General features: G+C 51.8%; 1 protein-coding gene across 1 annotated transcript in view; it reads right to left on the bottom strand.

Annotated features, from left to right (window-relative positions):
* CXADR (CXADR cell adhesion molecule) overlaps positions 1-15,380 on the bottom strand; it is a 24,513-nt gene extending 9,133 nt beyond the window's left edge. The window contains 1 exon segment of the mRNA XM_078882455.1: positions 15,216-15,380. Coding sequence (XP_078738581.1) covers positions 15,216-15,312 — 97 coding nt within the window. The 5' untranslated portion in view covers positions 15,313-15,380.
* Between the last annotated feature and the right edge of the window lie 1,117 nt (positions 15,381-16,497).

Here is a 16,497-nt window from a genome sequence, read left to right as displayed (position 1 = left end):
AGCCCCACCCTCCCCCTCCCCATCCCACCTAGCCCCTCCCCACCCTCCCCTCCCCACCCAGCCCCTCCCCACACTCCCCACTCTCCCCTCCCCACCCAGCCCCTCCCTCCCCACCCAGCCCCTCCCTCCCCACCCCAGCCCCTCCCTCCCCACCTCCTCTCTGCATGACGGACACAATAATCCCCTGTGGGCTGGTGTAACCAGGAGGTTCCTACCAGTATTGTGAATACCTTTGCTCCTACGACGACTCTTTGGGCCAGGAAAGCCTCGCCGAGTCTTAACGCCGGTTGACAACAAGGCTCCTGCCATGTTCGTCACAAGTAAATCTCGGCGAGATGTTAACTACCTCGCCTGGTATACAGGATGTCGTGGGTTCGATCCCGACGCCTGCTGCTGTATATTTGGAATTTGCGTGTCTCTCTCTCATCATCATCACGGTGGCTAGGAGATGTTAACTACCTCGCCTGGTGTACAGGAGGTCGTGGGTTCGATCCCAACCCCAACACCTGCTGCTGTATATTTTGAGTTTGCGTGTCTCTCATCATCATCATCACCACCACCACGACGGCGTTTCCATCATTTGGCGACTGCTATAAATGTCGACGTCACGACGGATCAGCCCCCCTCCGTCGAACAATCATTTGCGACAGGCGGGTCTCGCTTCGGAGACGGTGTGTTTGGTGAGTGTGTGAGTGGTGCGTGTGTGGTGAGTGGTGCGTGTGTGGTGAGGGGTGGTGCGTGTGTGGTGAGTGGTGCGTGTGTGGTGAGTGGTGCGTGTGTGGTGAGTGGTGCGTGTGTGGTGAGTGTGTGTGGAGAGAGTAGAGAGTTTCCCATACCTGGGCAGTGTGCTCATGACCGGCTCCAGTTTATCAGCAGAGGTCTCACTCCGAATCAGTCGAGCGGCAATATCTTTTCATCGGTTGCGTAACGCTGTGTGGAAGCTACCTGGTCTGTCGCTCCGCACGAAGCTTCAGGTCTTCTCGGCCACGGTCATTCCCTCCCTTCTCTACGCTTGCGAAACGTGGACCCCCCTAGTGGAGCATCTTCGCCGGTTGGAAACATTTAGGCTGGCCTGCCTACGATCCATCCTGGGTTTAACCAGGCTGGATTGTGTGAGGAGCTCACAAGTCCTTGAAAGATCTGGGCAAAGTCCCATCAGTGAGCTCCTCCGGCAGGCAAGGCTGCGTTGGCTGGGTCATGTAGCCCGCATGCCCAGCCACCGCATGCCTAAACAGCTTTTGTTTGGCCGGATCGAGGGGGCTAAACGGGCGCGGCACGGGCTAGAGAAGAGATGGAGTGATGTGGTACAGGAGGACGTGGAGCTGAGTGGACTTGCCGATGACTGGTACCAGCGGTGTCAAGATCGGCCTCAGTGGAGGAGGCTCGTGAAGGACGCTACTGGGCAGTTGGAGGCAGTCGCCCTCCGACAACAACGGAGGGCGGAGGAGCGACGCTCACAACAACGAGCGGAGCGCCGGGTGGCTAAAGCACAGCAAGTTGGCACAGTAGGAGGCACAGGTGGTGCATCAGCCAGTCATCTCGGTCAGTCGACCCGTGGCACCTGGGTACCTGGGTCTGCCCCGTGACCTCCTGCCAGCGGGCGTTCGACACTTCACGTGGCCTCAGGGTGCACATGGCCTGGCACAAGCGTCGTGGTGACGTCACCGCCACTAAGTGGCGAATGGCGGTTGTTGTTGTTGTTGTTGTGGTGTGTGAGTGGTGAGTGTGTGTGGTGTGTGTGAGTGTGGTGTGTGGTGAGTGTGTGAGTGGTGCGTGTGTGGTGAGTGTGTGTGTGGTGAGTATGTGTGTGGTGTGTGTGAGTGTGTGAGTGTGGTGAGTGTGAGTGGTGCGTGTGTGGTGAGTGTGTGTGTGGTGAGTGTGAGTGTGTGGTGAGTGTGTGAGTGGTGTGTGAGTGTGGTGTGTGTGTGTGAGTGTGGTGTGTGTGTGGGTGGTGTGTGTGAGTGTGTGGTGAGTGTGTGGTGAGTGGTGTGTGAGTGTGGTGAGTGTGCGTGTGTGGTGAGTGTGCGTGTGTGGTGAGTGGTGCGTGTGTGGTGAGTGGTGCGTGTGTGGTGAGTGTGTGAGTGTGGTGTGTGGTGAGTGTGGTGAGTGTGTGAGTGTGTGAGTGGTGTGTGAGTGAGTGTGAGTGTGTGGTGAGTGTGTGAGTGTGGTGAGTGTGTGTGGTGAGTGTGTGAGTGGTGAGTGTGAGTGTGGTGAGTGTGTGAGTGTGTGTGGTGAGTGTGTGAGTGTGTGTGGTGAGTGTGTGAGCGTGTGAGTGTGTGAGTGTGAGTGTGTGAGTGTGGTGTGTGTGGTGGGTGTGTGAGTGGTGTGTGTGAGTGGTGAGTGTGAGTGGTGTGTGAGTGTGGTGTGTGAGTGGTGAGTGTGTGTGGTGTATGAGTGTGGTGAGTGTGGTGAGTGTGTGAGTATGGTGTGTAGCTCGGCGCGGCTTCACGTCTGGTGAAATAAAATAGTTGTAGATTAGTTGAGGAGTGCGGTGGGGGGGAGATTTGCCATTAAATGTTACACCACCACTCTGTGGACAGCGGCAGCACCACCGACTGTGAGACATCAATCATTAAACCCGTCGCCCGCCCGACCCCGTGATTTAGAGCGCTTGCGGTTACGGGGATTGCAGCAGTTTCTTGGTTGGTGTATGGTGCGTGGTGTGTGTGTGTGATGAGTGTGTGTGGTGTGTGTGGGGGGGGGGGTGTGTGGTGTGTGTGGTGGATGTGGGAGTGTGTGAGTGTTGAGTGGTGCGTGTGAGTGTTGAGTGTGTGAGTGTGTGAGTGGTGAGTGTGTGAGTGGTCAGTGTGTGAGTGTGTGAGGATGGGAGTGTGTGAGTGGTGTGTGTGAGTGTTGAGTGGTGCGTGTGAGTGTGTGAGTGTGTGAGTGGTGAGTGTGTGAGTGTGTGAGTGGTGAGTGTGTGAGTGTGTGAGTGTGTGAGTGTTGAGTGTGTGAGTGGTGCGTGTGAGTGTGTGAGTGGTGAGTGTGTGAGTGGTGAGTGTGTGAGTGGTGAGTGTGTGAGTGTGAGGAGTGATTTAGAGCGCCTGCGGTTACGGGGATTGCAGCAGTTTCTTGGTTGGTACATCTGGGGCGTGTTTGTGAGCGAGGTGTGTATGGTGCGTATGGTATGTGTGGGTAGTGTGTGTGTGGGGGGGGTGTGGTGTGTGTGGGTAGTGTGTGTGTGGTGGTGTGTGTGTGGGGGGAGGTGTGGTGTGTGGTGTGTGTGGTGAGTGTGTGTGGGTAGTGTGTGTGGTGTGTGGTGTGTAGTGTGTGTGTGTGGTGTGTGTGGGGAGTGTGTGAGTGGTGTGTGTGGTGTGTGGTATGTGTGGGGGGGTGATTGGTGTGTGGTGTGTGTGTGTGGTGTGTGTGTGGGGGGTGTGGGGGTGTGTGTGGTGTGTGTGTGGTGTGTGGTACGTGTGTCCGTGTGTGGTGTGTGTGGTGTGTAGGATGAGTGTGTGGTGTGTGTATGGTGAGTGTGTGTGGGGTGTGTGTGGTGAGTGTGTGGTGAGTGTGTGGTGAGGGTGGGAGGGGAGGGTGGGGATGGGCTGGGTAGGGAGGGAGGGGCTGGGTGGGGAGGGGAGGGTGGGGAGGGGCTGGGTGGGGAGGGTGGGGAAGGACTGGGTGGGGAGGATGGGGCTGGGTGGGTGGTGGGAGGGGTGGGGCTGGGTGGGGAGGGGCTGGGTGGAGAGGGTGGGGCTGGGTGGGAGGGGAGGGTGGGGAGGGGCTGGGTGGGGAGGGGCTGGTCACCCCGTGGTGCCCTTATAAAACTCAACGTTTCACCTACTCACGCCGGCTTGTGCCCGCCCTCACAGTCGGGCATATTTGCGGAATACACCACGCCGCCGTTGACCACTGGCCATTGACCGAGCAACCCAACGTTCCTACCAGTTCCCTCCGCAGGAATGTGTTTAAAAAGTTAAAAGTCTCTCTCTCTTCCCCTCCCTCTCTCTTTCCCTCCGTCTCTCTCTCGCCGTAATTCAAGCCAGCTTTTAGAGTTTTTTTCTCTTCCATAAACACTTGGCCCCGTCCAAAGAACAAAGGCGATTCTAACCGCCTCTGGAAGCAATCCAGACTCTCTCTCGCGCACCACCACCACCACTACCACCACCACTACCACCACCACCGCTACCACTACCGCCACCACCACCACCACCGCCACCACCACCGCTACCACCACCACTACTACCTCCACCACCGCTACCACCACCACCACCACCGCTACCACCACTACCACCACCACTATCACCACTACCACCACCACTATCACCACTACCACCACCACTATCACCACTACCACCGCTACCACCACCACCACCACCGCTACCACCACCACTACCACCACCACCACCACCACCGCTACCATCACTACCACCACCACCACCGCTACCACCACTACCACCACCACCACCGCTACCACCACTACCACCACCACCACCACCGCTACCACCACCACCACCGCTACCACCACCACCACCACAGCCACCACCACCACCACCACAGCCACCACCACAGCAGCAGCCACCGGTGAGTTTACGTTAAATGAAACAAAGTCCAGGGGGGGGGGGGGAAGGAAAAAAACACACACAACGAGATTCCGACATTCCTGGCCCGGCTACAAGCCCGCTTCTCTTACGGAATTCGCGTCTCTGGGAAATATTTGTACCGTTCCGCCCTTCATAGGTGCTCGCTAACAGCACTTGCCCCTACAGTCTGTTAAGGCTATACGGGGGATCTTTGTATCTGCGTGTGTGTATCTGTGTGTGTATGTATCTGTGTGTGTGCCTGTGTGTGTCAGTGTGTGTGTGTGGGGAGCGGTGGTGCAGCGGTCAGCGCTACGAACCCGGCGACCCGAGTTCGATTCCCGCTCACGGCCAACACCACCGGTGACGATTATCTGAACCGGTCCTGGGCCTCCCCTAGGTCGACTCAGCCTCAAATGAGTTGCCCGGTGCTGTGTGTAGTAAACATCGCCACTGGGGAGACAAAAGCGGCCGGGCGTGGTGCTGGCCACCCACCCCCTCGTGTACCGTGCCGGCCTTCATAGGTGCTACTCGCTAACAGCACTTGCCCCTACAGTCTGTTCAGGCTACACGGGGGATCTTTGTCTTTGTGTGTCTGTGTGTGCTGCTGCTGCTGTTGCGTTGGCGCCGCTGCTCTGTGGCAACAAATACACAATACCTCACTCATCAACAAGTTCCGTGTGATGACACACAGTGCGTGACTGTGTGGGTGAGTGTGTGTGTCAGTGTGTGTGTGTGTCAGTGTGTGTCAGTGTGTGTGTGTCAGTGTGTCAGTGTGTGTGTACACGTGAATGTGTGTGTCAGTGTATGTGTACACGTGTGTGTGTGTACACGTGTGTGTGTGTACACGTGTGTGTGTGTCAATGTGTGTGTGTGTGTGTCAGTGTGTCAGTGTGTGTGTGTACACGTGAGTGTGTGTGTCAGTGTGTGTGTACAGGTGTGTGTGTGTACACGTGAGTGTGTGTGTACACGTGAGTGTGTGTGTGTCAGTGTGTCAGTGTGTGTGTGTACACGTGAGTGTGTGTGTCAGTGTGTGTGTACACGTGTGTGTGTCAGTGTGTGTGTACACGTGTGTGTGTGTGTGTACACGTGAGTGTGTGTGTGTCAGTGTGTGTGTGTCAGTGTGTGTGTGCGTGTCGGTGTGTGTGTGTTGGGAGCGGTGGTGTTGCGGTTAGCGCTACGCTGCGCTACGAACCCGCCGACCCGGTTTCAATTCCCGCTCACGGCCAACACCACCGACGATTATCCGAACCGGTCCTGGGCCTTCCCTAGGTCGACTCAGCCTCAAATACCGGTGCGGTGTGTAGTAAACATCGCCGCTGGGGAGACAAAGGCGGCCGGGCGTGGTACTGGCCACCCACCCCCTCGTGTGCCATGCCAGCCTTCACAGGTGCTCGCTAACAGCACTTGCCCCACAGGCTGTCACAGCCTACACGGGGATCTTTGTCTTTGTGGATGTCCTTATAAGGCCGCGGGGAGCAGAGGTGCAGCGGTTAGCACCCAGGTTCGGTTCCCGACTCCGCTAACGTCACTTGCCCCCAATCAGTCTGTTAAGGCTTCTTGGTTCTTTCGGTAGTCACGTAGAAGGGAAATAATAAAATAATAAAACATAATAAAATACATACTCTTAGTGTTCTCAGGTTTTTTTTCGGTAAAGTCACGTAGGTAAAAACATTAAAATTTATGAAAGTAAAATAAAACAAAAAACACGTAGGTAAAAACATTAAATTTTAATGTTTTTACCTACGTGACTTTACCGAAAAAAAACCTGAGAATATGAATCATTGCAGTCACGAAAGCTTCAAATCTAGAATACTCTTAGTGTTTTTCGGTAAAGTCACGTGGGTAAAATTTTTTAATTAAAATTAATAAAAGGCATAATAGAAATAAAATAATACATTTCTGTTGTTACTTTCATAAATTTTTATTTCATTTTTTTTACCCGCGTGACTTTACCGAAAAACACTGAGGGCATGAATCCTTGCAAGTCACGAAAGCTTCAAATCTAGAAATAATAAAATACAATTCTCACGACGTTTCGGCCACAACGCAAGCAGCCGTCCTCAGGTGAAGAACAGCATCTGTCGGAAAGACAGCGTCTGAATGAACAAATTTCGATTTAAAGCTTTCGTGACTGCAGGGATTCATCTTCTTGGTTCTTTCGGTAAAGTCACGTAGAAGGGAAATAATAAAATTATAAAAATAAAACATAATAAAATACAATTCTCACGACGTTTCGGCCACATCGCAAGCAGCTGTCCTCAGGTGGAGAACAGCGTCTGTCGGAAAGACAGCGTCTGAATGACGCTCTGAATGACGCTGTATTTCCGACAGCCCTGTTCTTCACCTGAGGACAGCTGCTTGCGATGTGGCCGAAACGTCGTGAGAATTATTTTATAGTTTTATTTTTATTATTTTATTATTTCCCTTCTACGTGACTTTACCGAAATAACCAAGAAGATGAATCCCTGCAGTCACGAAAGCTTTAAATCGGTCTGTTAAGGCTAAACGTGGGATCTTGTGTGTGTGTGTACACGTAACGCTGTGGGTGAGCAGTGTCATGGGGGGGGGAGGGCCAATTTAAATTGACCATTCACCTCATGGCGTTTGTAGCCACCACAGCGGCCAAAGGCGGCTCTGGGTGGGTGCGAGGGGCTGGTAACTCCTCCACCTTCAATTAATTGCCACTAAACCTCGAAACAAGATAACGAAACAAGCCTGTGCCAGAGGCCCCGGGTGGACATGCGTCCATGACGTCTCCTGGCCAATCCCCATTTGGCGGAGCCAGGAGACTGAATCTTCACCCTCGGGGTTCCTCCAGAAACAGCAAAACGCCACTGCGGGTGGCCACGTGGAATGTTCGAACGCTCACTGCGGAGGAGAGGCTGCCACTCCTCTGTCAGGAGCTGGACCGGTACCGCCTGGATCTCTGTGGCATTCAGGAGGTCCGGTGGACCGGCTCTGGCTCCAGCCACCATGAGGGGTGGGGACAGTCCTCTACTCGGGGCAGGAGACTGCCAAACAACAGGGTGTGGCTCTTCTTCTGAATAAAATAATGAAGGAGACGTGGGAGCGTGGTATGGGAAGCTTTAAGCCCCAGGCTACTTTGGGCTCACCTTCCCATGAACCAGAGGCGAGGAGTGGTGGTCGTGGTTACTTATGCCCCCACCGAAGACGAACATCAGTGGAGGGATGCAGGCAAGGCCGATGAGTTAGATGCCTTCTATGACCTCCTGTCACAGGTGCTAGTTAAAAGTGGCCCCTCGGGATAGAGTCATCCTGTTGGGTGACTTTAATGGAGTGAATGGAAGGCATGGGCCAGATCAGCTCAATAACAACGGTAGGAGGCTGCCAGACTTTTGTACAGCCTATGGGCTGTATTGGCATCAGCACATCCACACATCATAGATGTACACTGGGTCCAAGTAAGAACATCTGCTGGACTACATAGTGACGGAACAGCGGATGCGGGCCCATGTCCTTGACACCAGGACCTACCGTGAAGCTGATCTGCCCACTGACCATCGACTAGTCATCTGTAAGATGCGCCTGCTATTCTTCCACTCCAGTGGTGTGTGTACACCCAGGACCCCATTCAAACCCTTAGTGGCATGGTCTCAGCTAGCTGATGAATGTTGCAAGCGAGAATTTCATCATCACTTGCAGCTGGGATTGGCATCGTCCCCCCACTCCTGATGCCAAGGGGAAATGGTTTAGGACTGTGATTCATGCAGCTGCAATGGCCGCTTTGGGTACGCGGTCCAGACCTCCCCAGAGACCCTGGCTGACAAAGGAGGTGTTCAGGCTAGCTGAGAAAAAGTGACAGACCAACTCTCATCGTCTACAGCATCCCAAGTCAGAGAATGAGGAGGCTTACCGCAGCCTTCGCTCGGAGGTTCAGAGAGCCGTGAGGCACTGCAAGGATAGGTGGTGGTCGCGGGTTGCTAAGGAGTTGGAATCTGCCTCAGTGGCCCGTGATCACAAATCACTCTTAAATTCCATCAAAAAAAGTAACCTGCAGCGCCACACCTATTACCATCATTCAGGAAAAAACAGTGATCCAATCTCCGACCCCCAGGAACAGGTTTGCAGATTGGCTGAGCATTTCTGTGAGGTCCTGGGGGAGGAAAAATCCCTCAGCCAGGAAAACATCATGGCACAAAGTGGTGATGACCCTGCTGAGGCTGCCGTGCCTCAAACATTGGAAGAGGAAGTCACCCCCTGTGAGTGGCTGGCTGACGTGCCATCTGTTGAGGAAGTACTGAACGTGATCCAGAGACCAGGAAAGGCACCGGGCAGAGATGATCTCCCAAGAGAAATGCTCAGGGAGGGTGACATTTGTGCACAGACTGCCCTACATGACATCATAACAACAGTCTGGACCCACTGGATGAGTTCCGTAGGATTGGAAGGATGCCCTGGTGGTCCCCCTCTTTAAGAAGGGGGACCGCACAGACTGTAACAACTACAGGGGCATCTCACTCCTCAGTGTGCTGGGAAAGGTCCTGGCAAGGATTATTCAACATCGCCTTGCCAGGCACGCCGTACACATCGAGACACACACAAACCCTGCGTCGATTCTATCCGCGACTGATTCGCCGTGGAGACCAACGGGATTTCATAACTTCGGTCCCTTTAACGCTTCTTTGGTGTCGGTGTAACACAACACTTGCTCCTGATGGCAGGACCCCAGGAGGTGGGGGGGGGGGTTCCATAAGCCCCCCGGGTCTTGAATAAACTGCGTTGCGACCTGATTTTATGTCCGTCGAAGGCGAACGACACGGCGATCTGTTCCTCTCGACGAGCTCCACACGATGCGTTCATCAAAGTTTCAACGTTTTGTTTCTTCTGATCGTAGTACCAATCATCCTGACTTAAAGCTTTCGTGAGTGCAGGAGATCACATTCTTTGGGTCACATAGTTTCAAATTAAGTAACAAAAACTCTTTTCCTGAAGACGACCGCTTGTGTTGCGATCGAAACGTCGTAGTTTTTTGGGGGGTTTTTTTCATTGAACCTATCTACCGTGACGTCACTGAAAGATTTCGATTTAAAGCTTTCGTGACTGCAGGGATTCATCTTCTTGGTTCTTTCGGTAAAGTCACGTAGAAGGGAAGTAATAAAATAATTAAAATAAAACATAATAAAATAATTCTCACGACGTTTCGGCCACAACGCAAGCAGCCGTCTTCAGGTGAAGAAGACGGCTGCTTGCGTTGTCGTGAGAATTATTATTTTATTATGTTTTATTTTTATTATTTTATTACTTCCCTTCTACGTGACTTTACCGAAAGAACCAAGAAGATGAGTCACTGAAAGACCCAAACAATACCGATAATCTGCTTTCGTTTCCCCCCACCCCCATGGCCTATGGCTTGCTCAACCACTCGGGATGGGAGAGAGAGACAGAGAGATGCGGGTGAGGGGTGGGTAGCAGGTTACATGCAAAGCACACCGCTCACCAAACGAGAATATCCGGAATGATGAATCAAGCCCCATGTGGATGTGTTCACCATCTCTGGACGAGATAAGCTGCGCGCCACGGTGGCTAGGAGATGTTGACTACCTCGCCTGGTACACAGGAGGTCGTGGGCTCGATCTCACTGTGGCCAGGAGATGTTAACTACCTCGCCTGGTACGCAGGAGGTCGTGGGCTCGATCCCACGGTGGCTGGGAGATGTTAACTACCTCGCCTGGTACGCAGGAGGTCTTGGGCTTGATCTCACGGTGGCTGGGAGATGTTAACTACCTCGCCTGGTACACAGGAGGTCTTGGGCTCGATCCCACGTTGGCTAGGAGATGTTAACTACCTCGCCTGGTACGCAGGAGGTCGTGGGCTCGATCCCAAGGTGGCTAGGAGATGTTGACTACCTCGCCTGGTATACAGGAGGTCGTGGGTTCGATCCCGACCCTGACGTCTGCTGCTGTATATTTGGAGTTTGCGTTGAACTATTGTCTTTTGTCAACGTAACACTTTTTTTGCTGATTGGTCGTGGTGGAGGGTTACGACACATTTATAAATAATAACGCAATCTAAACCCAACAACGTTGATTGTGAATAACATTGCTCGCGAAAGCCTCAGACGTGTTCAACACACACGGACGAAACAACGCAAGGGAGCAAGGGGGGGGGGGGAGTCCAAGAGGCCACGGGCTTCAAAGACCGAGACGAACATCCACCCACCACCCACGCCATCGTCATAGCCACCACGAACCCGCAAGCGCTGTCAGGGCGAATAACCAACGAACGGCGAAATATGCAACAACGATGATGATGATGACGATGACGACGACGATAATGATGACGATGACGACGATGATGACGACGATGACGATGATGACGATGACGACGATGATGACGATGATGACGATGACGACGACGATAATGATGACGATGACGATGATGACGACAACGATGATCATGACGACGATGACGACAACGATGATGATCTTCTTGTTTCTTTCGGTAAAGTCACGTGACTTTACCGAAAGAACCAAGAAGATGAATCCCTGCAGTCACGAAAGCTTTAAATCGAGACGATGATGATGATGACGACGATGACGACGCGCATACGACCCAGGTGCTAACAAAGCTGGGGGGGGGGGGTGGGAGAACACGTGGTCTGACGTCAAGTCACAACAATGCGGATTTAAGTTCTTGCAACCCTTGCCCCTGACAGAACCCACGACACGTCACGAGACCCCCCCCCCGATCCACGCGATGTGGGTGATCACCCGCATTTGGGTGCCACGACACAAATGGACAAGGTGTCCATCAGGTTCCTTCTCCCCGCCAGAGAGCCTCACACGAACTGTGTGTGGGGGGCAAGGGCTGTCAGCGGAGCGAGAGAGGTCAAGTCGGGGAACGGCACTCACACGGCCGGATTGAAGCGACGAGAACTCGCCCACTAACACACTCACTCATTGGTACACTCACTCACTCACCAACCCACCCACTCACCCACACACTCACTCACTCACTAACACACTCACTCATTGGTACACTCACTCACTCGTACACTCACCCACTCACCCACACACTCACTCACTCACTAACCCACACACTCACTCACTCACTAACCCACACACTCACTGGTACACTCACTCACTAGCCCACCCACTCACTCGTACACTCACCAATTAACCCACTCACTCACACACTCGTACACTCACCCAATCACTCACCCAATCACTCACTCGTACACTCACTCACTAACCCACTCGTACACTCACCCACTAACCCACTCACTCACTCGTACACTCACCCATTAACCCACTCACTCACACACTCACTCACTCGTACACTCACCCACTCACTCACTCGTACACTCACCCACTCACTCACTCGTACACTCACCCACTAACCCACTCACTCATACACTCACTAACTCACTCACTCATACACCCACCCACTAACCCAATCACTCACTCGCATAATCACTTGCCCACCCAATCACTCGCCCACTCTAAACTACTTAAACTATTTGTATTTTTACCACCTAAGACCCACTCAGCTATGTCATGGTCGAGATCGAACCCATGAACCTCCTGGCATAGCAGGCGAGGTAGTTAACATCTCCTAGCCACCGTGATGATGATGAGAGAAAGACGCAAACTCCAAATAAACAGCAGGTGTCAGGGTCGGGATAAAACCCACGACCTCCTGTATACCAGGCGAGGTAGTTAACATCTCCTAGCCACCATGATGATGATGATGAGAGAGCGACACGCAAACTCCAAATTATAGCTGGCAGAACACAAAGTGGTTATCATGGGAACCTCATTTTTGTTTCCACTATCAAAGTATGACAAAAAAACAAATAGGTTTAAGCATTTCTGGCGAAATAAAACCGCGAAACCTTTCGCGAGGGATCTCGTTACCGCATGGACGACACCACGATACTTTGTGGCGAGCACGCAAACAAACTCCGCTCTGATATTCCTAGGTTTTTTCTGTAAAGTGACGTAGGTTAAAAATTCAAATTAATAAAAGTAAAATAAAAATACGATAAAAATCACGACGTTTCGGAGGCAACACAAGCTTCCGTCTTCAGGTGGAACCGTCACAGCACGATTGCTGTATCAAGCGATAGCTGTATCAAGTGATACAGCAAGTGATACAGCTATCGAGCTGTGACGGTTCCACCTGAAGACGGAAGCTTGTGTTGCCTCCGAAACGTCGTGATTTTTATTTTAATGTTATTAATTTTAATTTTTTACCTACGTGACTTTACCGAAAAAACCTAAGAATATGAATCCTTGCAGTCACGAAAGCTTCAAATCTAGAACCACCGCTCTGATAGTAAATTTTGAATTGTATTTGAAACCGATTAGCCTACCCCAGAGGGCAGGCAGCCTTTTCAAAGACAATGGCTCAGACGATCAGTTTCAAAGAGACAATGCGTGTTTATCGTAATCATATATGCACGTTCATCATCAAGTGCTGTGTGTGTGTGTGCTGGATTAACCCTCTATTTAAAAAAGTCCCTATTCTTATTTTTGCTCGTCACACGCTTATTCAGTGTCTGTTACTCCACTAAAGCACCTATGAAGTTTCACCTATGAAGCATCACCTATGAAGCATCACCTATGAAGCATCACCTATGGAGTTTAACCTATGAAGCATCACCTATGGAGTTTCACCTATGGAGTTTCACTTATGAAGCATCACCTATGAAGCATCACCTATGAAGCATCACCTATCTAGCATCACCTATGGAGTTTCACCTATGGAGTTTCACCTATGAAGCATCACCTATGTAGCATCACCTATGAAGCTTCACCTATGAAGCATCACCTATCTAGCATCACCTATGGAGTTTCACCTATGAAGCATCACCTATGAAGCATCACCTATGAAGCATCACCTATGAAGCTTCACCTATGAAGCTTCACCTATGAAGCATCACCTATGAAGTTTCACCTATGGAGTTTCACCTATGAAGCATCACCTATGAAGCTTCACCTATGAAGCTTCACCTATGGAGTTTCACCTATGGAGTTTCACCTATGAAGCATCACCTATGAAGCATCACCTATGAAGCATCACCTATGAAGCATCACCTATGAAGCTTCACCTATGAAGCATCACCTATGAAGCATCACCTATGAAGCATCACCTATGAAGCTTCACCTATGGAGTTTCACCTATGGAGTTTCACTTATGAAGCATCACCTATGAAGCATCACCTATGAAGCATCACCTATCTAGCATCACCTATGGAGTTTCACCTATGGAGTTTCACCTATGAAGCATCACCTATGTAGCATCACCTATGAAGCTTCACCTATGAAGCATCACCTATCTAGCATCACCTATGAAGCTTCACCTATGAAGCATCACCTATGAAGCATCACCTATGAAGTTTCACCTATGAAGCATCACCTATGAAGCTTCACCTATGAAGCATCACCTATGAAGCTTCACCTATGAAGCTTCACCTATGGAGTTTCACCTATGAAGCATCACCTATGAAGCTTCACCTATGGAGTTTCACCTATAGAGTTTCACCTATGAAGCATCACCTATGAAGCATCACCTATGAAGCATCACCTATGAAGCTTCACCTATGAAGCATCACCTATGAAGCATCACCTATGAAGCATCACCTATGAAGCATCACCTATGAAGTGTTTCACCTATGAAGTTTCACCTATGGAGTTTCACCTATGAAGCATCACCTATGAAGTTTCACCTATCAAGTTTCACCTATGAAGCATCACCTATGAAGCATCACCTATGAAGTTTCACCTATCAAGTTTCACCTATGAAGCATCACCTATGAAGCATCACCTATGGAGTTTCACCTATGAAGTTTCACCTATGAAGCATCACCTATGAAGTTTCACCTATCAAGTTTCACCTATGAAGTTTCACCTATGAAACATCACCTATGAAGTTTCACCTATGAAGCATCACCTATGAAGTTTCACCTATGAAGTTTCACCTATGAAGCATCACCTATGAAGCATCACCTATGGATGTATCCAGGAAAGACAAAGATGCCCCGTGTAGCCTTGACAGACTCTAGGGACAAGTGCTGTCAGCACCTACGAAGAGGGGGGTGGGTAGGTGGCCAGCACCACGCCCGACCGCCTTTGTCTCCCTTCCACTCACAGAAACACACTACAAAGATGCCCCGTGTAGCCTTCACAGACTGTAGGGGCAAGTGCTGTTAGCGAGTAAGCGGGCAGCAGCTATGGGCAACAGGCGACTCGTTTAAAGGGAATCGAAACCCGCACGCGGTCAGAGTCGCTAACCACTGCGCCACCGCTCCTCCCGTTACCGCCACCAGCTCGTGTGCCAGGCTAGGTTCACTTCGAGACATTAAAATCCCCTCACAACTCCCCTCCCTCCCCCGTCGCCACCGTTACCAACAGCGCTCGTGCCAGGCTAGGTACACTTAAATGTCGATTTAAAGCTTTCGCGACCGCAGGGATTCATCTTCTTGGTTTCTTTCGGTAAAGTCATCACGTAGAAGGGAAGTAATAAAATAATAAAAATAATAAAACATAATAAAATACAATTCTCACGACGTTTCGGCCACAACGCAAGCAGCCGTCCTCAGGTCTAGGTACACTTGTCAACAAAACTTACCAAAAAAAACACGAAAAAAACACACACACACACACAAAGCCTCGCAAACAAAGATGTCACGACTCCCCCCCCCCCCCCACCAGACAGCCTCCGACTCACCGCCCATGGCGATCGCCGTCGCCTGTAGCAGCAGCAGCAGCCGCCAAGAGCGAGACACAGTGACGGCGGCCATCTCTGTGAGACGTCTCCTCATCATCCTCCTGCTCCTGCTGCTTCTCCACCTCGGTTCCCGCCCCGTGACGTCACGCCGCAGGTGGGTGAGGGGCGGAGTTCCGGTGGATTCTCCCCGCCCCCCATCTCCATGCACCCCCCTCCCCCACACGGAACCTCCCAGCCCCCCCCACGTGACCCCCCCCCCCCCACGGAAGCCCCCTCCCCCACACGGAACCTCCCAGCCCCCACGTGACCCCCCCCCCCCCCCACGTAACCCCCCCCACCCACGTAAAACCCCCCCACGTAACCCCCCCACGTCACCCCCCACGTGACCCCTCCCCCCAGGAAACCCCCCCCCCCCCCACGTAACCCCCCCCCCACGTAATCCCCCCCCCCACGTAATCCCCCCCCCCACGTAATCCCCCCACACCCCCGCCCCTCACCCCATTCGCCCAACCCCCTCTCTCTCTCCCTTCCACTCCCAACACCTCAGGTGGGCGAGGGGCGGAGTTCCGGTGGACCCTCCCCCCAACCCCGCCCCTCTATCCAAGGCCCCTCCCCTTATCCCCCCCACCCCTCCCCCCCTTTACCCCCACCCCGCCCCTCGCTCAGGTGTGCGGGCCAGGCGGTTGGTTGCCATGGAAACCCGGCAAGGCTGGGACTAGTTCCCTGAGGCCTACAGACAATTAACGAAAATAAACACCATCATCCTTTGGCATTACCAAAATATACTAATTGGGTTTTTCCCCTTTTTTATGGCAACAAAACTGCGCCTTTTGGTGTCATCTGGTCGAACACCATATGAGACTAGGCTCCAAAGAAAGCTGTCTCTGGTGTGGACCAATCCGTTTCAAAGACAATGCATAAATTATCAGAGTATTGTTTTTTTGTTTGCATTTGACTGCAAGTATTGTGGTTAATGTAAGCATGATTCCTTGCAAAAGGTGTCAGTTTTGTTGCCAGTTAAAAGGTTAAAAAAACAATTATCATATTTTGCTACTGGCAAATGAGGTTCCAATGGGTGTAAAATAGGCGGTGTTTAGATATTCGAAAACGCAACACAGGAATCAACTGACTCAACTCCAGCTCTTTCCTGTTCGACCTTGTGGCGTTGTCTGGTCTGACACTGGTACAGAAACTAGGCCCTAAAGCAGCCTGATGTCTCTGTTTGCATATTTTACCACAAGTACGTGCGGTTAATGCAGTACTTTGTCGCTTGCAAAAGTTA

The sequence above is a fragment of the Lampetra fluviatilis genome, chromosome 65, assembly GCF_964198595.1.
Source record: "Lampetra fluviatilis chromosome 65, kcLamFluv1.1, whole genome shotgun sequence".
Lineage (NCBI taxonomy): Eukaryota > Metazoa > Chordata > Hyperoartia > Petromyzontiformes > Petromyzontidae > Lampetra > Lampetra fluviatilis.
The sequence above is the reverse complement of the archived record's forward strand: the minus strand, read 5'-3'. Positions and strand labels throughout refer to the sequence as shown.